Genomic DNA, 27,004 nt, shown 5'->3' with positions numbered 1-27,004 from the left:
AAGTTATATTTAAAAGGTTCTTTTATTCTGACAAGCCTCATCTGAATATACATTATATATTCAATTTAATATGACTATGTTTACATTTTTATTTTAATATGCTTCAGTTTCTGGATTATCTTATTTTTGCCAACAAGAATCTGGGAACAAATAAAAGACAAATAATTTCAGAAACAGTCAAAACTTTACTGCTTTAATTTAATTTATTTTTTGCTGATTGATGATAATTTTCTTTTGAAAAACTAAAAATGACAAAATTCAGTTTTTATTCAAGCCATCTTAATAATAATGTAACTTTGGGATATCAAACAATCAGAAGAAGATGATGTTATTGAAAACATTGTTTTGTGTTTCATAGATCACAGAGGAAATGGTAACCAAGGAGATGGAGATGAAGGAATGCCTTTACAGAACCTGGGATAATCAAACCAAAATGTGTGAATCATCATCCTGATCTGAAATCTCTTCAACCTCTTGTTGGTATGAAAACTGTTACATGTGTAGAACTGTGAATAATAGAAAAACTGTCTGACTTAAACCCAAAAGCAAATCCTTCATATTAATTAGATCAAAGGTTTAATCATCTTTTTTTTAGATAAAAAACGGATGAAGAATCATGTAAGTTAAAAAAGAACAGTTTATGTCCATAGCTGTTTCTGTAGTTTAGAGTCTTACTCAGCTTTTGAAAACTGATTTGTCTTGAAAAGTATTTTTTAGTACAGTGAACCCTCGTTTTTCGCGGCGGTTACGTTCCAAAAAGAACCCGCAACAGGCAAAATCCGTGAAGTAGTTACCTTTATTTTTTTTACAATTATTATAGAATAAAATACTCCATAATACATTGAAACCAAAGAACAAAACCTTTTTACAGGCCCAAACATTTAACAAATAAAAGTACTGTACAAACGTATTTTTTTGTTGTTATTTTTTTACAAATAACTACTGTACTGTAAAATAATAAATTTAATCATCAATACGAACTGAAGGCTTCAAATTGCAGAGATCAGCGCCGCCTCACCGCGACCCGAGTCATTGGATTAGAACGGGAGAAAATGAAAAATGATTATGAAAAAAAAAAAAGTACAGTAGGACAAATAGTGACTCTCGTGTATTTCACAGCTCTTCTGACTGAGCCGCTGCAGCCTGACTCCTCTATGTAGCGGTTTTTGTTTTTTTAAAGCCCGCGGTGCAGGTGTGTTTTGTCGAGAGAAGAACATAGTTATCGGTAGCTGTTGTCGCTCTTTTTTCTTCTGGGCAAAAAGATTCTTATAAACCGACATGCCACCATCGATTATGTTAAATATGGCAAGCTGTTTTACGTATGTGTACATATTAAACCGCAACGTTGTTGACACACAGGTAGAGAAGAAGCGGAGAGACTTTTTAGCCAATCAGAATGCAGAACACAACGCAGGTGGAAATCTGTGAAGCAGTGGGACCGTGAAAGGTGAACCGCGAAATAACGAGGGTTCACTGTACATGCAAAAGTTGACAGACTTGATCCCCAGCTTGTGCCAACAAAAGGTTTTTAATTTCATTTCTGTCAGTGAATCTTATCTTTAACGCTCACACTCTTGTTACATAAATGACCAAATATTTATGGATTTTATTATGACTTGCTGAATAGTTTTTCAATTTATGAATCAGCAGTGAATTCATTAGTTCATCCTTTCTACCACATCCAGTAGTGGTGTATATTTACTATTCCCTCCTTAAAACTAAAACCTTAAAAATGTGCAAAAAAGAAAATTTTGATACTATATATTTTTTTATAAGCATCCTTGTACTTACATGATGTAAGATTGTTATTAAAATATGTTATTATGGGTTATTTATTAACATAGAAAATTAAAGAAAATTAGAAATTCATCAATTACTTTGAAAATAGGCCCATAGACACAACAGATCAAATACTAACTTTATCTTGTAAACCAGCTGAAGTGACTTTTTCATTCCAGACACTCAGCTTGAGGAGGTAGAGAAGTTTTGTTGATGAATATGTATTATGGTCTGGTCAGCGTAAAGACTGTGTTCATAATTAGCTTTGCCACATGATTGGTGATGAGTCACCATGGGGGAAACACAAACCATACAAACACAAACTATAAGATCAGAACAGAAAGAAATGTCTCATATTTCTGGACTCAGTGGAGGCTTAGAGCTGAGCTTCTATAGCCTGGACCTGGTAAATGAATCACCTGTTCATTTCAGTCAGGTACATGGAAGCAGGGAGAAAATGCAGGACAATGAGTCCAAAGTCCAAGGCTGAGAAACGTTGATTTATGGTGAAGTAAATCAAACTCTTCAGGCTTCCAGAGTCACTTAATTTGGGCCAGTGTTCTGTTGAGATTAGTCCATTTGACATTTATAGTTTCAAACCGATGAGCCTTTTTTAAATACATCAGCTTGAACTGAGCCTGACTTAAAATGGCTGTTTAATGTAGGAATAAATGGCTGCTGCAAAGTTAAAGACTGTGAATAAAATTGTGCTTTTTATACTTTATAGTTCCTACTAACATCTCAGAAATCAAATGGCTCTTATTTTAAAAAACAGGTTTTTCAATTAGCCAATATCTAAATCCAACATGGCGGCTCCCTGGGTTGCAACTCAAACCTTTCTGGAGAGATTGAAGCTGTTCCTCTATTTCACACTTTGATTCTCTGCCCAGAAAAAGGGAAATGAAACTGAAATTCATTTTCAATAGCTGCATAAAAGAAACTGTAAAAACTTATCAATGCAGGATTTTTTGTAACAACTTACAAAATAAAAACAAAAAACAAACAAAATACTTTCTACAAAGTAAAGATTTTGGGGCCTGAAAAGATGTGAAAATATTTCCTGGTTTTGGTAAAATACAAGCAGCCACGTTTTGAACCATCTGCAGATCCATAAAACTTTTCCTCAGTAACCCAGAAAGCAGAGAATTGCAGGAGTCAATGCATGAAGACAAAAATGGGTGGATATGAACATCTGCATTTTTAAATGATAAAACTTTTAAATTCACCTAAAAACATTTAAGTTTAGAGATGATCAAAGCTGGTCCTTGTTACCTCTTAAAAGAGAAGGATTGAACCACAAACCCAAATTATTGACCTTATTCCTGCATTTTATGACAAAGTCGTCAAATTTTAAAGTAAAACTTTGGAACAAGTAGTGAAGTTTCTGAGCTGCAACCTAATTGCAGATAAACAGACCTCAAGATAAGACAAGTCAACACAGTTTTCATATATGAAAGACACAAACCTGCAGATCATCAGATCAACATTAAACATGCACAGAAGAAAACCTTTAGATTTATTAATATATATAAACCTGTTTGTGGATAAACTCTATGCACTTTTTTTAGCAAAGTTTCATCTCAGGGAGAAACTTTCAGAGATTAATGCAGGGCATATACTGTGTATGTTTACATTTGTATATTGTTTATGTCTGTGTAGGTTTTACCAGCAAACAATGAAACTGTCTTTGAATCCTGAGATGAACTAATTCAACTGTGTTGATGAGCAGCTATTAAATTGTAATTTTAGACAATGTTGTTGTTTTGACCCCCTGGTGAGCAGATTTTTTATTATCAGAAAACAGAGAAAAGAAAAAAAACATAAATCCTAAACTGTAAAGTTTTCTGCTACCTGGATGTAACATTCTGACATCTAACAGATTTTTAGAAGAAAATCTGACACAGGAACACAAAGTGGTTCATGCTGGGAGGGAGAATTTATTTATTTACTTGAAAAAACATCTGAGATGTTGATGCTTTCCAACATTCATCATCCAGAGTAAATACAAACATAACAATCTTTCTACTAAACTGACATGGGAAAATCACATCAGATACATTTTTATTTTGCTTCTAGCCTGAGAACGAAAAACAGAAAAGATGAAAGATTGTCAAATTCATTTGTTTGTTTTTCGACTTTAGAAAAGAAGAGTGAAATTCCTATCATGAAAATAAGCATCAGGATTATTTTATTTGCTTTTTCCTCAGACTAATAAAATGTTTTAATGCAAAAACTCTAAAGGGGATAATTTTAAAAGACATCAGTGCTGCTAACCTGTCATATAAATACACTGACTGATGTTTACTTATCAAGCTTAAACAGCTGTTGTTTCAACCTTCCAGACCTCTCAGGTTCTGGTTCTGATTCTGCTGTGCATCCCCAGAATTAGACCCAAACATGGAGAAGAAGCATTCAGTATCTATGCACCACAAATCTGGAACAAACCTACAAAAAACTGCAAAACAGCCGAAACACTTTAGATCTAGACTAAAAGCCTCCTGCTAAGAGCTGCTTTGGAAACATTAAAAATGAAATGAAATGTGCAGCGATGGCTCTGGACAAAATGTAACGTTTCCATTGTTGACTGTTTCTATGACTTTGTACTTTTGTGTTTTTATGAGGAAAAGCAGCTTGAAATGAACTTGATGCTGAAGTTTATTCCAACTATACAAATAAACTTGATGAATGATTTTATGATTACTAGTAGGTTGAGATTAGCTGTTATGTTTGAGCTAAATATCTGACATCTGGTGTATTTCCAGTGCAGTCATGATTTTGTTTATTTGTTTATATATAATAAACAAATAAATAATAAACACAAAGACAGTGGATGCTGGTCAAGATGATTAGTGGGATTTTTAGGGAGATTTGCACTTTCTTCATATTACTTAAAATATGAAGAATTAGTTTAAGTACTAATGAGTTTGTATAGAGGTGAGAAACAGACTGTGAGTTGGTGATTGAGCAAACTGACTGAAATGTCACATTACTAGTAATCATGCTCCTCTAAACCAAAGAAATTAGAAAAATATTTTCTTTTTGTGTGTTTTAAATTCTTTGTTTTGTTTAGTGTATCAATAAATGTTTTTGTTGTTTAATGTGAACTGATGTTAAGCTTTGACTCTTGTAAATAAAAACCCTTTAAATCATTGTTGTATTTTGTATTATTCATGCTAAGTTCAATATGTGTTTTCAGACCTGAGATGTTTTACCTGAACAAATTTAAGATGGAGCAGGAAGCAGAGCGGCCATTTTGTCTAAGCCAACCTGTTTGTCCTGTTATTAGCAGCCAGTCAAAGGAAAAACAAACCAAAACATGAAGATACAAATATGAGTTATATAAAAAATAAAAGTTATAGGTAGTTATGAGTTACAACAACATTTAAGTTGGAATCAATAAGTATTTTTGACTTTGAATTCTGAATGTTGAGTCAAATAAATTGAACAATTCACCAAAATTAAGATACATTATTTAATGTTAAAAGTCTAGTAACATACATGTATATATACAGTATATATGTATGTTAGTAGATACATGTAACATAGATATATCTAGTAACATTAACATGTCTAGTAATGTTACTAGATACCTTTCTAGTATATAGTAACATTAGATACTGGATCTAATGTTAAACCATCCATTATAACTTCTTCCTAAGAAATGCTAAGATATATGTATATATATATATATATATATATATATATATGTATATGTGTGTGTGTATATATACATATATATGCGCAGCATGTTACTTTTACAAAAACTGGTGTTTCTAAATAGCATTCTTCAGATTATTTTAAAAAAGTAACATTTTTTAAAAATAATTTTTTAAAAATATGTAACATTTTTTAAAAATAATAATTTTTTAAAAATATGTAACATTTTTGAAAAATGCATATTTTAAAAAAATATAATGATCTTTGAATCTTCATAACTCTGTTACAGAATAATTCAACATATTAGTGTAATATGTAAACATTTTCCTGACATCAATATTGAATACAAAGATTGTTTTTTTTAAATAGCTCCACTGAATTTCCTCAATTCCTCTGAATGTAAAATAAGTGTACAAAAATAAATAATGTTTAAAAAAGTCTAAAAAGATACCTTAATACAAATTAATCTTCAACATTAAATAAATTACAGTAAAATATGTCAACATTTCACAGAAGCATCAGAAAGAGACTGTTGGTTTTTGGTGTCGTCCAAGTCATAATTCACCTGGATCTTGTTTGACGCCAACAGGTGAAAATAATAAATACTGGGACAAGATGAAGAAAGTTCAGTGTTGGTTGTTTCTTTTGTTTTTTTCTTTCTTCTTCTCTGAAATCAGGTCTCCACAGATGCAAACCATCCTGAGGTCTTGAGACATTCATCAGTCTGACATCCTTCTCATGAAAACTGTCAGCAGAAAGAGGCCAGATTAAAACCTGAGCTTGAATCACAGCGAGCAGTCCGTCCATTTTAACATACGCTAAATATTAGAGATGTCCCAATACAGCTTTTTCACTCTCAGTACAATCTGGAAATTGCAGTTTTGATAATTACAAATTCTTTTGTTACTTTTTTTGGTGTAAAATGCTAGAAAAGGCTTGATCAAGTGGTATTACTCAAACAGAGCAATAGTCAACAAAAACAGTTATGAGAACAACTGACCCATTTGTCATTAACTTTAACCTTAAACACCATAATATTCTGCAATTAAGTTAAATAAATTAAAAGTCCCTGAGAAAAAAACCTCAATAAATTAAATGAAAACAAATTATAATATTAAAGTGCAAAGCAACAATTGAAAGTCACTTCAGTTTTTTATCTGTCAGCCTGATGCTGCTGAATGGTGGGAACAACTACTGGTGGGGAAAACCTACAATATTGTCCAATTGTGAGAAATTAAGAGTCTACAGCTCCAATTTCCCTGACTGCACCCAAAATAATGTGACCACTGCTCTTGTTGGTTCTATGGTGGCCATTAGAAATGAAAATTATTGGAAAAAAATTATGTTTTTATCTTTGCTCAGTACGTGGTTTTGATAATTATAAATTACATTTTATTTTGATGTTTAATCTTTTTTTTCTAAAACAAAAACTTTAACTGCAGACGTTCAGCATTTCTTCTGCTGAGGAACACGGACGTATTTGGCGCCATCTGGTGGCGATCTTTCAAGTTTCACCACACTTTTGTCAGGCATGTCTTACCAAATAAAAGAGGAAGAGAGTTAGCACAGAACTAGGAAAGTCAGTGTTTGTTGTGTGTTTTTAGGACCGCAGGTCTCCTGACATCTGCAGATAGAAAACAAATCTGAACCTGAGGCAACAAAAACTCTGATTACTCACTTTATTCTGAAAACCAGCAGTTTCTTATATTTGGAAATGTTACTGACAGGCAATAAAATAAAACACAAACAAAATACAAAATAAGACAGAGTCATTTTATATTCAAACAAGGAATCAACTTTATTTAGATATTTGTCTAAAACTAAATAGAGCTTACAATCTGAGTCACAAGACGACTATTGACACAGTTTGATCCAGAATCTGATCTTTGTCCAATAAATGACTGATGTCCTTATTTGATGATTAATGATGATGATAATCACAGTTTACAACAACATTTGTCATCAACATTTATTGCTTTGTCACGTTTAGTGTGACACAGCAATAAATGTAATTAGTTTAGTTGAATAAAATCCTCCTGAGCAGTGATTGCCTCCATTGCTGATCAGAAACAGGGAGGGGCAGCACCCAAACAAACTCCAACAAAACAACAAACAAGATGACAAAGTAGCTCCATAAAGACAGCTGGTCTCTGGACAGTGAAGACATGACAACAATGATTGTACAAAAGACTGTTAATTATTTGTTTTCAGCCCTCTAGTTTAGGTTTTCTTCATCAAAGTATTTTAGGTGCAGTAATTTATTTCAGCCACTGGGTGGCTTCATGTTCATATTTGTTACAGCTTGTTTATGGATCTGAGTATTGAGTGATGCGGCTCTCAAGGCTGACTTCGTTCATAACCTCTTTCTATTGTCTGCGTCCATTGAATGTAAGTAATATTGTTGTTGATTTAGTTTGGTTTCGTAAATGTCTAAGAGCTGTAGTTGTGCTTTGTCCCGTTGAATATTATGGTCGTTTGCTGTATTTTACTTGTATTGTTGAGAGCTAAAGTTAGCCGTTTAGCATTAAGCTATTAAGCTCGGTTAATTAGTTGCAGCTGTTATTTGTGTTACCATTTGCAATTAAAATGCCTTATTTCTCTTGTATGTTTATCGTGTGACACTATTATTTGCAGGGTTTATTATTACTATTTATGTATAATTATTATTTACATTCTCATAGTCAGACATTAACACATTTATTCATTTGTGGAAATTAGGTTTATTTGTGAAAGGGTTTACAGATAAATTCTCATAATTTGTATTTGTTTATCTTTATAGGAAACCACACACACACACACACACACACACACGTGCCCTTGTATGTATGGCTGAACCTCCAGAGCTAATTAAAAACAAGTAAAGCTCAATTCTGGACTCGGACATTCTCTTCTTTCACTAACTCACCTGAACATATATCTCAGCTGTTCTAATCCGACACCCTGGAGTGATTGTTTATCCACAACTGAACCAGCTTCAGTCTTCATTACAATGATACAAATATGAGTTATATAAAAAATAAAAGTTATAGGTAGTTATGAGTTACAACAACATTTAAGTTGGAATCAATAAGTATTTTTGACTTTGAATTCTGAATGTTGAGTCAAATAAATTGAACAATTCACCAAAATTAAGATACATTATTTAATATTAAAAGTCTAGTAACATACATGTACATATACAGTATATATGTATGTTAGTAGATACATGTAACATAGATATATCTAGTAACATTAACATGTCTAGTAATGTTACTAGATACCTTTCTAGTATATAGTAACATTAGATACTGGATCTAATGTTAAACCATCCATTATAACTTCTTCCTAAGAAATGCTAAGATTTTATATATATATATATATATATATATATATATATATATATATATACACAAGCAAAATGTTACTTTTACAATAACAGGTGTTTCTAAATAGCATTTGTCAGATTAATTAAAAAAATTTACATTTTTTAAAAAATTATTTAAAAAAAAAAAGTAACATTTGTGAAACATGCATATTTTTAAAAATTATAACACTGATCTCTGAATCTTCATAAATCTGTTACAGAATAATTCAACAGATTAGTGTAATATCTAAAAAATTTCCTGACATCAATATTGAATACAAAAGATATTTTTTTTAGTCAGCTCAATTGAATTTCCTCAATTCCTCTGAATGTAAAATAAGTGTACAAAAATAAATAATGCTAAAAAAAGTCTAAAAAGATACCTTAATACAAATTAAACTTCACCATTAAATAAATTACAGTAAAATATGTCAACATTTCACAGAAGCATCAGAAAGAGACTGTTGGTTTTTGGTGTCGTCCAAGTCATAATTCACCTGGATCTTGTTTGACGCCAACAGGTGAAAATAATAAATACTGGGACAAGATGAAGAAAGTTCAGTGTTGGTTGTTTCTTTTGTTTTTTTCTTTCTTCTTCTCTGAAATCAGGTCTCCACAGATGCAAACCATCCTGAGGTCTTGAGACATTCATCAGTCTGACATCCTTCTCATGAAAACTGTCAGCAGAAAGAGGCCAGATTAAAACCTGAGCTTGAATCACAGCGAGCAGTCCGTCCATTTTAACATACGCTAAATATTAGAGATGTCCCAATACAGCTTTTTCACTCTCAGTACAATCTGGAAATTGCAGTTTTGATAATTACAAATTCTTTTGTTACTTTTTTTGGTGTAAAATGCTAGAAAAGGCTTAATCAAGTGGTATTACTCAAACAGAGCAATAGTCAACAAAAACAGTTATGAGAACAACTGACCCATTTGTCATTAACTTTAACCTTAAACACAAGAATATTCTGCAATTAAGTTAAATGAATTAAAAGTCCCTGAGAAAAAAAACTCAATAAATTAAATGAAAACAAATTATAATATTAAAGTGCAAAGCAACAATTCAATGTCACTTCAGTTTTTTTTATTTGTCAGCCTGATGCTGCTGAATAATGTGACCACTGCTCTTGTTCTTCTCTAAAACAACCATATAAAAACATATTACTCTAATAATAAGAGCAAAAAAACAGAAAATAATAATTAAGCAGTTAACCTAATTGATGACAACCTTTCCTATTGTTTTATCTCCACTTTTTTGATGCAGCGTAACATTGATTCAGCTGTACAGGCACTTCATTTATTTTTAGCTAAAGTTACAGGGAATAATATATAAATTGGGATTTATTTCAATATATTTTAATTCAATATTTTAAACATTACATAAAATAACCATGTTCAAACACAGACTAGAAAGCCAACATGGATAATTTCCAAAACATGCTGATTTGTAACCACAATAACAGCTAAAACTCAAAATGATTGCAGTTGATAAATAGAAGAAATGCAGAAAGATTCATTTTAAAAATAAAAAATACATTGTTTGCTATTTTATGCTTCCAACTTACTGCCCAGATACGTGATGCCACTACAACCACTGAAAAATTTAAACATTTAGATCAGACTTACATGTTTATGTTTCATGATGGTTTATTGTGATTGTTGTAAGAGGGATACTGGTCTCATTGGTCTCATCTTCACCAGAGTCATGCCCAGTCAGTTTATTCAAACTCTTCTTCTTGTTCTGAAAAACATTACAAATGGAACAGAGGTTTATCATCAATATGAACATCTGGACGGTGAAAACAGAATGCAATGGGTTTCACTGCTGTCTGACTTACACATTTTATAAAGAGGTAATTACCACCGATGACGATGACGACAACAACGGCAGCAGCAGCAACAGCTAAGATGAACCACCAATACCATTCAACTGAAAATAAAAAAAAGATTAAATAATTGTACATATATAATTGAAAAGCTATTTTTACAATGAGTGTGAACTGTTGCATGATTTACCTTTGGACTCCATGCCAGTTATGTTCTGTGTCGTTGAAATGTTGTCTTCTCCATCTGAGACTGTTATAGAAAAGTTTGGGTCAGAACCATTTGTTATCCAAAAATAAATAAATAAATACAAATTTCAGCATGTACATTTACTCACCCAAGAGTTCAACTATTACACTTTTCCACAGACTTCGGAGAAAACATTTATACTTCCCACTGTCATTGACTGTCACATTGGTGATTTTTAGTGATACGTTTCCATTCTGTAGTTCCTCAGGGAACAGAAACACCCTCCCGATGTACGACTCCATCGTCAGGCTCTTGTCCACATCCTGGGATTTGTACACCAACACATACTTCTTGTCTGAGTCATGCCGTAGATCCGGTCTGGTCCACTCCACTGACATACTGACATCCCACTCAGTACTGACAGAACACTGGAAGATGACATCTTCACCAGGAGCAGCTTTGATTTGCTGAGATGCACAAATCACTTCAGGCATTTTCTGAAAGTTTCCTTCAAACAGAATTCACAAACAACAATAAGTTATACTGTCAGCTATTGATGCACCCTGAACAAATATATGGACAAAAACAAAATATGTCTCTTGTATTTTCTTTTCCATGAAGTGACTGATTAAAGAAAACCTAAAACTTCGATGTGAACCTTTTTATACGCTTCTGCAACCTCTTGTGTTTGCAGTTTTGACAATTTCACACCCAGATGTTCAAGTCATTTCTTGCCTGTCCTGAATCCCAGTGATTTAAAGTTACCTAATAATCTAATAGTCTTTGAGCCAACAAAAGTAACAGCATTCAAAGATTTGTACCATAAACGCTGACCGTAAGAACATGAGATTCATTGCCCTTGAGATAATATTGGTTGACCTCTAGAAGTGAAACAGAAAGTCATTGCTTCTTAAAGGTTCCTCAATATTCTGTTAAACCTAAAAGGGAAACTGGTTTCCCATTGGGATATGAAGCTGAACTGAACTGAAAAATGTTTCCATTTCAAAATTATTCAGTTATATTTAACTATTTTTTAGCCTGAAACTTTATCAATAATGTAATTAAGCTTATATATTAAGAAAAATAAGATTCTTGAATAGCTAAAATAAAACTTGAGCACACCAAATTATTTGTTTTAAATTAATTGCTCAGATTTTATTCATACTGGGATACATATTTGAAGATACTAAAAATGCTTTTTTAAAATTATTATTATTTATAATTTGACGGGGGGGTTTGCCTATTTCCAGGTTAGTTTATGTCCACAAGAAAACTGTTAAAAGGCAATAAAATACTTATTTTTGTGTGTATTTTTTTTATATCATGCCCTGCACAAACTAAGATGTGACAGGAGCAAAGCTTAAGACAATTCATTATTATTCATCTGCAATAAAAATACTGTTTTTCTAAAACCAATCGTAGAAATATAACATAATACTTCCTGAGGTAATCATTACGTTTTTAACCTAATCAAGCCACATTGTTACTTTTCTAATCCCCACCAGTCACGCGTAAATTCAAATCTGATTTGGTAAAGCTTTAATTTATTACCTATTAAATTCTACCGAACTGATACCTTTTTATTTACACACAACCCTAAATATGGTCTTCCTGCCAACATTTAAAAATGGCTGGTAACAGGTAGAAATTTCAAGAAGGACCTCGCTGCAGCAAACAGGAAGGGGCGGGACGGACCACTGTCAGTCTCATACCTTATTTGGAAATGGGACCACTGCACTCCGGTAGTGAAGGGGGCGCTATTTCCTATATTATCCGCGGTCTCCCGTTTTTATTTTCTTTCGAAATCTGTGATATATCTTCATCTTTAGGAAGGATTTTCACTCTCAGCATGTATTTGAACTTCTCTCTTTTATTTACTTCAGCGAAGCTCACAGTTTTTAACAAATTCTGTAGCTTTATGTGTACTTTTAAATCTGCTCCTTAGTCGCATCTTTTCGGGCTTGCTACTGCCTCTAGTGGCGTCGTGGTGGTAACAACTAATAAAATTACATTATACATTACTAAATCAGAATAGCACAAAGTCTTTATTATTTACTATTAATTTTGGCAACACTGGCATCGTAAAAGATAAATTATCTTATAAAACACCATATTTGTTTTATTTTCTTAAGGAAGTAGAGCTAATTAAATGAGCTAAACAAGACCTGAAAGTGATTCCAGTTCTACTTGATGGCCAATCTGTTGAAACTGTGGCAAATTTTAAATTCCTCGGGTCATTCCTGGACAGTCAGCTCAACTTTGCTGAAAACACTGGCTATATCTTTAATCTTTATCTTTTATCTTTAACTGTTCTCAGAGACTCTATCTTTTAAGAAGACCCAGTGATCTTGGGGTTATCCAACTTGAGGTTGTTGAGTTAAAATGTTCAAACTTAACATTCTAACTTGAGTTTTAACTCAACTCAAGTTAAAACAACATTTTACAAAAAATGCTAAAAATAAATTGTTTTATGCATAAAACTCTTTTCTATGGTTAAAATTCAGAACTGCTCAGACGCCTGCAGGATTTTATCGGAGGGCAGCAGCGCCTGCAGCTGTACGGCTGCAGCAGCTCTGCCTACCTTAAGATTTTCCTTTAAGTAAAAAAAGAAAAGAATAATTTCTGAATTTTTTATTATCGAACTCTCTTTACAATTAACAAAATTGTGGAGAACCAAAAGATCTTATGTGTCAAAACATCTTGTACGTAGCACACGTCTGAGTCTGTGGGGGTCAAAGGGCACGCCAAAGCCTAAATCTTATTGGTCAGTTTGTTTTTGTTTATTTGGTGGCTTGGCGCTTTTTCTGTAAGCTAAAAATGAATGACAGGAGTTTGAACCTCCCGTAGTTCTAAGAGCGGTTTGGATGCCGGTTGAGCTTTTTACCGTGTCGGTTCTGGTGGGTCGTCGGTTTATGAGCATCTTTGATGTTTCCCGAACTGGAGAGCTGATGGGTCACCTGTTAGCTGACATCTGCTGCTCTTCCTGAGCGTCGCGCTAAAACTGCGGGTTAAACCATTTAATCTAGTCGAAACGTTTCCCACAAGAGTAAAAATTAAGCAAACATTGTTGCTTCACCTTCTCCTCCTCTGGACGTCTGACATCACCTGAACCTGGGAATCAACATCCTCCTCTTTCCTTTGATCTCACGGCTTTGCTTCCATGTCTTTATTATTTAGCATCGTTTGTGTAAAAACAAAACAACGAAAAAAGGCTGCGCTGCTTTAGTGGTTTATGTTTATGTTGTTTTTGTGCGACGCCACATGATGCGCGTTGGAGAGGTGGTTGTGCTCCTGCAGGCCAGGTGCAGTGACAGTTCTGTGCTACCCTCCGATCTGTCGGACCTTTTCCCGACATCTGCTGGTGTCAGCCAGCTGGTGACCCGTCAGCTTTTAAGTTTGCGAAACCACAAAAAAAGCTAATAAACAGGCGACCCGCCAGAACCGCACACTGTAAAAAGCTCAGGCGAGATCATAGAACTACAGGAGGTTCAAACTCCATTCATTATTTTTAGCTCACAGAAAAAGCAAACTGACCAATCAGATTTAGGCCTTGGCGTGACCTTTAACCCCCACAGACTCACACTGATGTGCGCTACATACAAGATGTTTTGGTACAAAAGAACTTTTTCTTTTCTCCACAATTGTGTTAATAGTAAAGAGGGTTGGATAATAAAAATACAATAACTTTTCTTTTCTTTCTTTTATTTAAAGGAAAATCTCAGTGCGTCCAGCTGCAGCTGCACCGATCCAGACTCTCAGACACTTGAGGACAATTTAGAATCACACAGAAAATCTGCAAAAGAGAATCAAACTTAAAACTCTGAACTAAGAACTTCGGATCAGATAATAGCAATTAACCATAGCTGCCATGGTAAATTATTACTGATAACTACTGTCAGTAGTCCCTAACATTAATATGATCAGGCAGCATGTAATCATATATACATAAATGTATTATTGTTATAAAGGCTGAGCCAAGAAAATGTATGTCTGTATCAAACAAGTAGCCCTTCGTGTTGCTCTGTACCTGTGAAGTAGCTCCCAGTCTCAAAAAGGTTGGTGACCCCTGCTCTGGCATCTAAGAACATCTATTAGAAGTCATTTATTGACAGTGCAATAATTATTGCAACAGACTGGTGACCTGTCCAGGGTGAACCCCGCCTCTCGCCCGGAACGTAGCTGGAGATGGGCACCAGCACCTCGCGACCCCATTAGGGACAAGGGTGAACAGAAAATGGATGGATGGAAAATGGATGGCAATAATTATTCTTAACCAAACTAAATGATAATATTTACCTATAACTTGATAAGTGTTTTGCTCTCTTCTCAATTGTTGATAATGTGATTCTATGAATATGATTTTTCGTTTTAGAGTCGAAGGAAAATTTCCACGTTGATGGACTAAATAGTTTCATCTTATTTTTTCCTATATATAAGAATCTATCAACAAAAAGTATAATAATAATATACATGGCACCGTCAAAACAAAAATGTGAATTTTTGCTTGCATCTGTTTAACAACCCTGGTTGTTATTCTTCTGTGTACCTAATTCATTTGTTTGTTATTGACTTTTGCTCAGTTAAATTTCTTATGTATACATTGCAAATGGTATTTTTATTATAGATGATCATGTTGTTGTTCATGTCTCCTTATTTCTTTTGTTCCTCCTATGATTAATGGAAATATAAAGATATTATTTATAATGTATAAAATAATTGTTTATCTCATTTAATTAATATAGGAAATAGCGCCCTCTTCACTTCCGGAAAGCAATGGTCCCATTTCCAAATAAGGTATGAGACTGACAGTGGTCTGTCCCCGCCCCTTTCTGTTTGCTGGAGCGAGGAAACAGTACTTGGAAGTTTCTAGAACTTTCTGGAAGTTGAATTTTGGAAAAGCTAAACTCCCCTTGATTTAGACGCAATCGACTGAACTCATCACTTGAAGTTTACTTTTTAGTTAGATTTACAAGTATCGATAGAAATGTGCATCGACCTTTCCAGTAAGAGTAATGCAGGCGACAAAGCTTGTATAATTTTCAGATCGTCCTTTCCAAAACGTGTTACGTCACTACTGATATACGGTAGAAAAAAAGGAGGTCAATAATTAGTTTTTAGATAACCAACATTCTAGGTAGTGTAGAATGGTAAATATGTCGAAATGTGAATTATAACAGCCCAAACCGATTCACTGACAGTTGGTTAAAAAAGCTTTACTTACCGCCAAATGTTTCCAGAAAAGTAAAAAAAATCGCCAGGATCCCTCCTAAAATTAAGTTTTTCTTGAAAAGGGTCATCCCAATGTAGTGTTAGTGGTTGTTGTAGACACGTGTTTTCTTTCTGCCGGTCTGAAGCTGTTCTCGAAATGAGTCTACAATTGTATTGTACTTCTGACACTAGCCTCGCGAGAACAGCCACTCAGGCTGTCTGTACCTGCAAGAACAAACAAACCAGGTGTTGTGCCTAAGGCTAAGCAAGCTGACTGGTTGGTTGAGATTGGGCGCGCCCCCCGCGAGGAAGCGCGTCGCCGCAGCACCCTCAGACTGATTTGAGCTGTTTTGAATGACTTTCTTGGTCGTTTAGTTCTTAAAGACAAATTATGTTTACATCAATGACAGTTTTATGGCCACGGTTACAACAAAGGTTCGTCTTGTTTGCCCTTTTCTGCCCAGTGAAATGCAATTTCTGCCTGAAATGGCACTCAAAGGGATTATATCATGTAGATATGGTTCATGAATATGCACATAAATGCTCTTCAAATGCCTTTTGTGTTTTCATTTAGGCTCTATTATACAATTTACATGCAAATATCCAGCATTTGTCAACAAAGGTAGGCCTATCACATTCTGAACAACTAATTCTGCTTTATAAGTGGTTGAAAAGTAATTATTTTAGATTTCTTGTAAACCAGTCTTCTAATGTAAGGGATATTGAACATAGGATGGAGTGGTGGGACGGTTTAACTGTGGTTACAACTTGACAGGTATAATATTCAGGCCAATGTTTTGTAAAATAAAGATGGCTGATGATGAGGGAGAAGTGGGGAAATCAATGTAAACAATTAGTCCTCCTGTTTATGAGTTGGACAGTTATGTAGAGACCAACTTATTAATCTGTTTATCCCAACATAGATTTATCAATCTATTCACTTTATTCTCATCTGAAAACCAGCAGTTTCTTATATTTGGAAATGTTACTGACAGGCAATAAAATAAAACACAAACAAAATAAGACAGAGTCATTTTATATTCAAACAAGGAATCAACTTTATTTAGATATTTGTCTAAAACTAAATAGAGCTTACAATCTGAGTCACAAGACGACTATTGACACAGTTTGATCCAGAATCTGATCTTTGTCCAATAAATGACTGATGTCCTTATTTGATGATTAATGATGATGATAATCACAGTTTACAACAACATTTGTCATCAACATTTATTGCTTTGTCACGTTCAGTGTGACACAGAAATAAATGTAATTAGTTTAGTTAAATAAAAATCCTCCTGAGCAGTGATTGCCTCCATTGCTGATCAGAAACAGGGAGGGGCAGCACCCAAACAAACTCCAACAAAACAACAAACAAGATGACAAAGTAGCTCCATAAAGACAGCTGGTCTCTGGACAGTGAAGACATGACAACAATGATCTCTCCAAAACAATAATGGAAACTAAAATACACATTTTAACCAATTGGACCTCAAATCACTGCTGATTATTCTGGGTTAATGAACTCAGCAGAGGATCCGTCAGGACAGGAAAATGAGAAGTAAAGTCTAATCCCAGCATGTAGAGGCTGAGTGAATCTGGTCTGGACTCTGTGGATCAGAGTCATAGTTTCAGAGACGCTGTAGAAACACAGAATACCTTTTATATGATCCAGGTACACTCCTATTCTGGAGGAAACTGGACGTTCTAGTGGAGTTTTAATGTTGTTGTGATAAAATGTGTAACTGTTTGTGTCACAATATAATGACCAGGATTTGTCATTGGATCCTAGTCTTTCTGTTCTGCTGATGTTCTTGTATGAAACGGCTACAGATCCTCCTCCTCTCCACTCCACCTCCCAGTAACAACGTCCAGTCAGACTCTCTGTACTCAGAACCTGATAACAAAAACCATCAAATCTGTCTGGATGATCAGGATAAGACTGTTTATGGTTTGCAAATGTTACCTTTCTTTTCCCCTTAGATAAAATTAGAAATCTGTTTAGGGTGTTTGGATCCAGAGTGATAATTTTTAAAAGTTTCAAGAATCCATCTCTGGTCTTTGGTTCTGGTTCTGATGGTTGAACATCCACTTCAGTGACCTTCAGTTCAATGTTTGTCCATGTGTCTCTCAGGATGTCCTTTAGTTTGTCTCTGAGCTCGGCAACAGCTGCTGCCACGTCCTCAAAGTGTCTCAGAGGACGGATGTTGATGCTGGATGAGTGTGTAGACTCACTGAGTGCTGGAAGTGAGGGGTAGTTGAGGAGAAACTGGTTGTGATCCTCTGTGTGTGAGACCTGCTCCAGCTCAGAATTTCAGAATTTTAAAATTTCAAAATTTTCTCAGGGTTTAATTGCAAAACAAGAATTTCCCCTTGAAAATTTTTGTTTTGCAATAAAATGAGTTTATTTTCACATATTTTATACATCTGTCCCTACCTAATGATGGGTCTGTAGATAAGTATCTGAAACCAGAGAGCTCTGTAGTTTCTGTAAGTCTGTATATATCAGATACAGAAAGTTGTTCTCTCTTACTGAGGATATTGATGGAAAGGTTACATGTTAGGATCCCAAAGAAGAGCCACAGCTCCCAAACATCTTCATTTATGACCATCTGCAGCCCCATATACTAACATTACTTGGCAAATAAGGAAGTTTTATAATAAATCATTTTGCATTAAATGTTCCCTATATGAGAGGCTTTTACTTCCTTAAATAATCTATTTGTTCTGTTATGAAAGCAAACATTCTTATTTTTTTATAATATTTAAATCAAACTTTTAATTTTTTACAAAAACAAACAAATACTGCAAACAGATCCACCTAACAGACTTATAATAATAATTTATTAATGCTGCTAGATGCTACTTCTCTTACAGGCATCAGTTATACTTATGGTTTTTGCAATACACTCTCCTCATCACTGTCTATTCACTAGTGATGGGTAAATGAGGCGTCATGTATCGTTTTGACCCAAAGGAAAACTGTATTGATACTGTGTCGATACTGTCACTGAATACTGACACCTGCTGGACATTAAAAATCTCTACAGGCAACGTAGTTCACAGACTGATTTGATGGCCTAGTCTATACAATAAGATTTAAGTCATTTTATTTTATTATATATTATGTATTGTATTATGTTATATCTTCAGTTAAATTCAAAATATATTTTATATTCTTCGACACAGTCAATAAATAATGTGAACATGAACCAGGTGACGAAAATGAAAGTTAACGTGTTTGGAATGAGGATGATTGTGGACAGTTTGTTTTTTTTCACAAATTTTCATTTAAAAAAAGTTTTTTCTAATATTTTGAAATTTAGTCTGTTCCGTGTTTTTGACACAACTTCTCCTGCTGTAGAAAAAAATGAAGTAAACAATACATTTATATAAAATAATTTATAAAAAGCAACTGAATAATTTGTAGAACGGCTGAATACCTGAGTTTATCCAGGTGTATCTGCGACTTCATTCTGATGCCCTATAATGACTCAGCATTAAGGAGGTGGATTTATTTAAATAAAACTGATTTTAGTGACACTGCATATTGTTCATATACATTTAATTTTTTTCTTTTATATTTTGTACGCAGATTTTCATGGATGTGTTTGTTTTGCTGGAAATGTCTTTTTTGTATTTATTTATAGCGGGATTGTCTTTATTTTCCTTTTATCTGTCTAAAGATTTTTATTTATGGAGGGTAATTTAAGAATAAAATTGTGAAATGTATAATTTCAAAGTAGAAACATGCAAAACTTAACCTGCAGAACATAATATGAAAGTAAACTAAGAGTCAATTTCAGCTGAATTGGGATTCAGATCCAGTAGAAACTGAAAAGAATCGGATGAAACAACAACTAAGTGATAATCAATACCTTATTTTCTGACATAAGATTAAAATGGTCCCAAACTACGAATCTTTTGTTTACCTTCAGGCTCCATAGTTGACGCTGTAACGTAAAAGATCAAGAATTATTTTGGCAAATGCATCCAAGTTCATCCCGCTGACAGATTCGCTTCCATATAAACACAGTTTGGTGCATCAGTGTCATTTAGAAACACTTCCTGTATCGGTCACGTGACTTGCTGAAAACAATACGACACTGGGTTTGGTCTAAGGACTTGACGCATGCGCCGACGCATCGGTGCTTCCCCCCTGATTCCTGGCTTCAAATAGCCCATTTCTAGTTGTACTGCTTGATGATGATCTATGTCTCAATGTTTATACTGAGGATTAAATAATAAATTAACATGCAGACTATATGACTGCTATCCCGCTTCCTTAATTAACAATATTAAAAGCTTTGAAGCTTCCGGGACTATGAGAGCACACACACCCCGCTCCTCCCCCACACACACAAATGAAAGAGAAAGTATTATTTCACTTTTTGACTCGAAGACATCTCGGCCATTACTTCTACTTATCAAATCTTCATTAAATACTGAAAATAAAATCAGAAATATGCTCTTCATCAGACAGGAACACATCATGAGATGTTTTCCGGTTCTCTTCTGGCTGATCAGTTTACTGCCCGTCGCAGATCAAGGTACGTTCAGTTTTTCTCTCCTCGTTTCCTCCCAGTACTGTACACAGCGTAGCGGTTTATCTCAAAACAACACTAAAAGTTACTAAACTTGCCTATATTTACAATAAACAGGTGCGTATCAAACCCAGAATTACTCTGATATCCAGGAAGTTTGGTTCAGCAGTTTAGTTCCGGCTCTCGCTCTCCATATTTTCATAGATGTTTCGTGTCCGCAAAGGCGCACAAATAAACTAATAATTAATTTCAAAGATAGTGTCGCAAATCTGCAGCAGCCATTTGATGAGCCGCTATCAAGACAACCTTAGTCTGGTCGCAAACATGTATATCTGAGTTTCAGGATGTTGTACCTCCTCAAACATTTAGAAAGAGTGTAAAGATAACTGCTTCGATAATACAGCCTGTAGAAAAAATGTGTCATGTCTTAATTTATCCTGAGTATGGATTATGTTGTGCTGTAAACCTAAAAAAACACACTTACTCCATCCATAGAAATGGCTGAACTTATTCCAAAGCTACCATTTTGAATTTATTTGTGCTCAAAGCCAAAATGCTCCATTTTTATCTTTTATCAAATGATGTTTATGAGATAATAAACCTTATAAATATGATATATAAAACAAATATAACAATATCTATTATAGTCCAAGGACAATCCTCATGAAACTTATGAAGAACTGAATTCACTTTGAGGAGTGAAACACATTTTTTAAGAAGTTTATCCATGAAGTTCTTACCTGCACAGACTTTGTTAAATGATGCCTTCCTGCTAACTATTTGATGATCAAAGACGTTTTTTAGTTTCCCAGCAGGAAGTGGTGACTTAACTTACCTCAGTCTCCCATACAGCTCTGCTCTTTCTCTGTCCACAGCTTCACACCTTTACTGATGTAAACTTGTTAATGACCCTCTTTAGATTTTTGTTTTCATTGATTGAGGTTCAAGTTCTTGAATTAGAAATCTTTTTCTATTATTTCAAAATATAACTGTCATCAATAAATTGATCAGTGGCTCATCTTGTTAAATTAGACCATAAAGGCCGATCTTTGCTCCTCACAATGACTGTGTGATTCATTTGTCTCTGATCTTTCCATGGATCAGTTTGCTGGAACTGATCTCTTCACTAAAACTGAAGGTTTGGAGAAACTCTGATCAATAAATCAGATAAGGCCTCTGCTTTCCAGGTTTTAGCAGTTATGGAAATACCTGTCCTTTATAACAGGTTTAACACCAGCTGTTATGGGATAGCTGCTACTTTTTCTTCTGGTAAAATGTTGATATTTATTTTAATTAAATGAGTATTTTCTTGTTTTCTTTTCCAGAGATTGATAAAATGACTAGATATCAATTTGTGATCAAACAAAAACCAAACAGAAAAAATGTGAGCTTTTATTTTGAAAGAACTCAATAATACTGTGTTGTCCCAACAGTTTTCACAACTGTAAGCATTTAAAGGATAATAGTTGAGCAACAAACTGAACATCATCAGGAGTGCAGTCATTTTAAAAGCATTGTTTATCTTTCCAGGAAAATATCATCTTGTTGGTCCTGAAGAGCCAATAAAAGCACAAGTGGGATCCGACGTTATTCTACCATGTCTTGTGGAACTTAACGCAAGCAGTGCTACAGTCGAGTGGATTTTCAACTCCAGTAAAACTGTTCACTTGTTTCGCAATGAAGCTGATGACCGAGAATCTCAAGACGACAGATACAAAGATCGAACTTATCTCAACCATGCAATGCTTGAACTTGGTAACATTTCCCTCAAGTTGTCCAACGTAACTAAGAACGATGCAGGGATTTACAGCTGCTTTGTTCACCGTCTGCCTGATCTCTCTGAAGAGAAACATGTTACTCTGATTGTTGGTGAGCTTTATTGAGTCAGAATCATTTAAGATAAAATAGATAAAAATGTTGATATCTTTAACACTTAATGTGATTCCTCAACAGTTGATGGAAAAGAAAATGAAAACCCCGACAAACATTCTGGAGGTAAATATCTTAACAACTGATAATCAGATGTTACTGGCACAGCGACTGTGACTCAGTGGATAAAGTTGTTGTCTTCCTGTTTCCCCTGGTCACATGTTGATGTGCCCTTGGGCAAGGCAGATAACTCCTAAATACCTATTGATCTGCATATAGGTGTATGAATGTGTGTGTGTGTGTGTGTGTGTGTGTGGTGCAGTAAATGTTGACCCCTGAATGATGAGGTGACTGTTGGTTCACAACTTTGATCTTATTAATATAACAAAAATATGCAAAATTGAATTCAAAAGATTCAAAAACGGAATTTTATAAACCTGTTTTTCTTTTTTGTCACCAAACGCCATCGTGGATTTTGGGGTGTTGTTGTTACTGGTGGTGGTGGTCTTGGAGCAGTCCTTTCATTATAATCCAGCATGTTTTTAAGGAGTGAAACACATTTTTAAGAAGTTTATCCATGAAGTTCTTACCTGCACAGACTTTGTTAAATGATGCCTTCCTGCTAACTATTTGATGATCAAAGACGTTTTTTAGTTTCCCAGCAGGAAGTGGTGACTTAACTTACCTCAGTCTCCCATACAGCTCTGCTCTTTCTCTGTCCACAGCTTCACACCTTTACTGATGTTAACTTGTTAATGACCCTCTTTAGATTTTTGTTTTTATTGATTGAGGTTCAAGTTCTTGAATTAGAAATCTGTTTTTATTATTTCAAAATGTAACAGTCATCAATAAATTGATCAGTGGCTCATCTTGTTAAATTAGACCATAAAGGCCATGTCATGCGGTGTAGGTTGTGAGGCAGACGCAGATGGAACCAGGTTAGATGAATAATGAAGATTTATTAATAATAATAATAATAATAATAATAATACATATTATTTGTAACGCACCTTACATTTCAAAGATTTAATGAACAAAATCCAGAAAAGTCCACAAACACAGGCAGCACGACTGAGCGGAAGCCAGGGCTCAACGTCGGTAGCAAACTGATATTTCGACTGGACACACGAAGGACTGATTTGCACATTAGATGAGGACCTGACAGAGACACAGACACACAGGTGACACTAAATACACAGGGGGTAATCAGGGAATGAGAAACACCTGGGAGTAATCGAGGGGAGAACAGGACAACACGGAGACTCAGAAAACTCGAAATAAACACACAGAAAAACACGAAACATGACAGGCCGATCTTTGCTCCTCACAATGACTGTGTGATTCATTTGTCTCTGATCTTTCCATGGATCAGTTTGCTGGAACTGATCTCTTCACTAAAACTGAAGGTTTGGAGAAACTCTGATCAATAAATCAGATAAGGCCTCTGCTTTCCAGGTTTTAGCAGTTATGGAAATACCTGTCCTTTATAACAGGTTTAACACCAGCTGTTATGGGATAGCTGCTACTTTTTCTTCTGGTAAAATGTTGATATTTATTTTAATTAAATTAGTATTTTCTTGTTTTATTTTCCAGAGATTGATAAAATAATGACTAGACATCAATTTGTGAACAAACAAAAACAAAACTGAAAAAATGTGAGCTTTTATTTTGAAAGAACTCAATAATACTGTGTTGTCCCAACAGTTTTCACAACTGTAAGCATTTAAAGGATAATAGTTGAGCAACAAACTGAACATCATCAGGAGTGCAGTCATTTTAAAAGCATTGTTTATCTTTCCAGGAGAATATCAACTTGAAAAGCCAATAAAAGCACAAGTGGGATCCGACGTTATTCTACCATGTCTTGTGGAACTTAACGCAAGCAGTGCTACAGTCGAATGGATTTTCAACTCCAGTAAAACTGTTCACTTGTTCCGCCATGAAGCTGATGACCAAAAATCTCAAGACGACAGATACAAAGATCGAACTTATCTCAACCATACAATGCTTGAACTCGGTGACATTTCTCTCAAGTTGTCCAACGTAACTAAGAACGATGAAGGGATTTACATGTGCAGTGTTCGCCGTCTGCCTGTTCATAATAAGCCAGAAGAGGGACATGTTACTCTGGTTGTTGGTGAGCTTTATTGATTCAGAATCATTTAAGATAAAATAGATAAAAATGTTGATATCTTTAACACTTAATGTGATTCCTCAACAGTTGATGGAAAAGAAAATGAAAACCCCGACAAACATTCTGGAGGTAAATATCTTAACAACTGATAATCAGATGTTACTGGCACAGCGACTGTGACTCAGTGGATAAAGTTGTTGTCTTCCTGTTTCCCCTGGTCACATGTTGATGTGCCCTTGGGCAAGGCAGATAACTCCTAAATACCTATTGATCTGCAAATAGGTGTATAACTGGGTGTGTGTGTGTGTGTGTGTGTTTGTGTGTGTGTGGGTGTGTGTGTGTGTGTGTTTGTGTGTGTGTGGGTGTGTGTGTGCGTGTGTGTATGAATGTGTGTGTGTGTTAGTGAGAGTGAATGGGTGAATGTGTCTGCAGTGTGGAGAGCTTTAACAGGTCAGCATGACTGGAAATACTTTAAACAACTTCAGTCCATCAATGTTTGTATCTTTACTTACTCAGACAATAAGGGAGCCAATAACTGTCTTGAATAAATTAGTATTTTACTTGTGGATAAATGTGGATAAATTAGTAAAATGTTTTGTTTCTCAATAAACTGGTTGATTTGACCTCTAAATATATAATTTAATTATCAGGTTAATCACATTTCCTTGCACAATTGTTGGAGTAAATAACAAAGAATGACTAAAACTATTCTCCTTCCTGAACACATGATGGCATTTCTATGGTGTGAATATTTGATTAATATTATTTGAATAAATCAACATGCCATCTTCAGAAATCTGGAACAAAGGAACCAAAGAAAGAACCAAACTAGTGGAAATCCAGTTTTTCCTCCATCCTGATTTAATCTTCCTGCCTTTGAAGAAAATGTTTCTTTAACTTTTGTTTTACATCCACAACTGGACCTACTTTGAAATAAGAGGATGTGAATTAATCTTTAAGATTATACACAGTTATGACATCATCTAGGAACATTAATATGAAAGTTTCTAAATGTAAGAAAAGTAATAAACTGGCATTTAACAAACAAAAGTTTAGCTTTTGTTCCTTCTAACTAAACTAAAAAAAGGTTTCATACAATTTAGAGTCAGACAGTAAAAATAAAAAGGTTCTGGTTTCATCTGTGTGTGTGTGTGTGTGTGTGTGGGTGTGTGTGTGTGTGTGTGTGTGTGTGTGTGTGTGTGTGTGTGTGTGTGTGTGTGTGTGTGTGGTGCAGTAAATGGTGGCCCCTGAATGATGAGGTGACTGTTGGTTCACAACTTTGATCTCATTAATAAAACAAAAATATGCAAAATTGAATTCAAAATATTCAGAAGCGGAATTTTAAAAACCTGTTTTTCTTTTTTGTCACAGGACCTGAACCTGGAGTTATTGGTGGTGTTGTTGTTGGAGCACTCATCATCCTCGCCTTCATCACATACTATGTTGTACGTCGCCACAGAGGTGAACAAAGTAAGTCAGTCATTGTCTTTGTAAGTCTTGCAGGATTTTGGTGAATTAATGATTCTCTCCATAAATGCATGTTTCCAATTGATAGAAAATTATAGTTTTTAATAGTTTGCAAAAACTGATCTGAAGCTGAAGAGAAGTAAAACTCAGAAACATGGAGCTGTGTGGATAAACATGTATAAGAAAAGTTATTCAGTTTTCACATATTTATCAATATCTGTTGGTGTTTGTCTGAAAAGAAAAGAAAAACAAGAAACCAAACTATTATGAGTAACTTTTTTCTCTTTTAGGTCTTTGTTGTTTATTGTAGCCTTTCTGCCTGCCCAGGTTGATGAAACATTTTTACCAGACAAAAACTGTTAAGGAGAATTAAATATTGTCACTCATTTATATTGTTAAGCTAAATATTCACTGTTGTTTACTTTCTGTTGTGTACAGTTTTTCCACGCTGCTGCAACAAGTCTCAAAATGAACAAAGGAGAAATTATGGAGGTATGGAAATGGAACAATTATGTAATAATTAACTTATATTGATTCTTTACTTTTTTATTTTCCTGCTCATTGATAAACTAAGCAGGACTGCAGTCACTGAACATCACAGCTGAGCATCAAACCAGGAAACTGAACTTCCTTGTTGGTGACTGAATCTGACTGACTAGATAATTTGATGTAGCAGCAATGAACTGGTGACCTGACTGGTTTACTCCTGGCTCACCAGCTTTCCCACTGACCTGAACAGTGATATGAAGGTTTAGACCAGAGGTGACCAACCTGTGGCCCCGGATCTGGACAACACTAAAGAAAAACAGCCAAGAATCAAGAAAACAAAATCCAACAACATTCATTCATAAAATGATATAAATAAATCTATTAAAAATTGCAAACACATAACTCAGATTTTCTCTTCTTTGTTGTGTTTTCTTCAACAGAGAAGCTTAAAGCCAATTAAAACATGTTTAATATTATAATTACATCAGACCAATTAAA

General features: G+C 34.6%; 1 protein-coding gene and 2 long non-coding RNA genes across 6 annotated transcripts in view; 2 read left to right on the top strand and 1 right to left on the bottom strand.

The window, feature by feature from the left end:
- Positions 1-27,004, top strand: part of LOC114156923 (V-set domain containing T-cell activation inhibitor 1-like) — a 57,368-nt gene that overhangs the window by 29,780 nt on the left and 584 nt on the right. For 2 of the 4 annotated variants that reach the window (XM_028037543.1, XM_028037541.1), the window contains 6 exons: positions 22,078-22,416; positions 22,501-22,542; positions 24,218-24,553; positions 24,638-24,679; positions 25,922-26,020; positions 26,456-26,509. In XM_028037543.1, coding sequence (XP_027893344.1) covers positions 22,078-22,416; positions 22,501-22,542; positions 24,218-24,553; positions 24,638-24,679; positions 25,922-26,020; positions 26,456-26,509 — 912 coding nt within the window. The remainder of the gene's footprint in view (positions 1-22,077; positions 22,417-22,500; positions 22,543-24,217; positions 24,554-24,637; positions 24,680-25,921; positions 26,021-26,455; positions 26,510-27,004) is intronic. The other 2 variants (XM_028037542.1, XM_028037544.1) reach the window with 2 other exon arrangements.
- Positions 9,357-10,701, bottom strand: LOC114157014 (uncharacterized). Its single transcript, XR_003598066.1, has 3 exons — positions 10,621-10,701; positions 10,409-10,523; positions 9,357-9,456 (listed from the first exon to the last, which is right to left on the bottom strand). It is a non-coding gene; the product is annotated as an uncharacterized LOC114157014 (long non-coding RNA).
- Positions 26,517-26,908, top strand: LOC114157021 (uncharacterized). The gene is made up of 2 exons (XR_003598072.1): positions 26,517-26,654; positions 26,736-26,908. It is a non-coding gene; the product is annotated as an uncharacterized LOC114157021 (long non-coding RNA).

The sequence above is a fragment of the Xiphophorus couchianus genome, chromosome 14, assembly GCF_001444195.1.
Source record: "Xiphophorus couchianus chromosome 14, X_couchianus-1.0, whole genome shotgun sequence".
Lineage (NCBI taxonomy): Eukaryota > Metazoa > Chordata > Actinopteri > Cyprinodontiformes > Poeciliidae > Xiphophorus > Xiphophorus couchianus.
The sequence above is the reverse complement of the archived record's forward strand: the minus strand, read 5'-3'. Positions and strand labels throughout refer to the sequence as shown.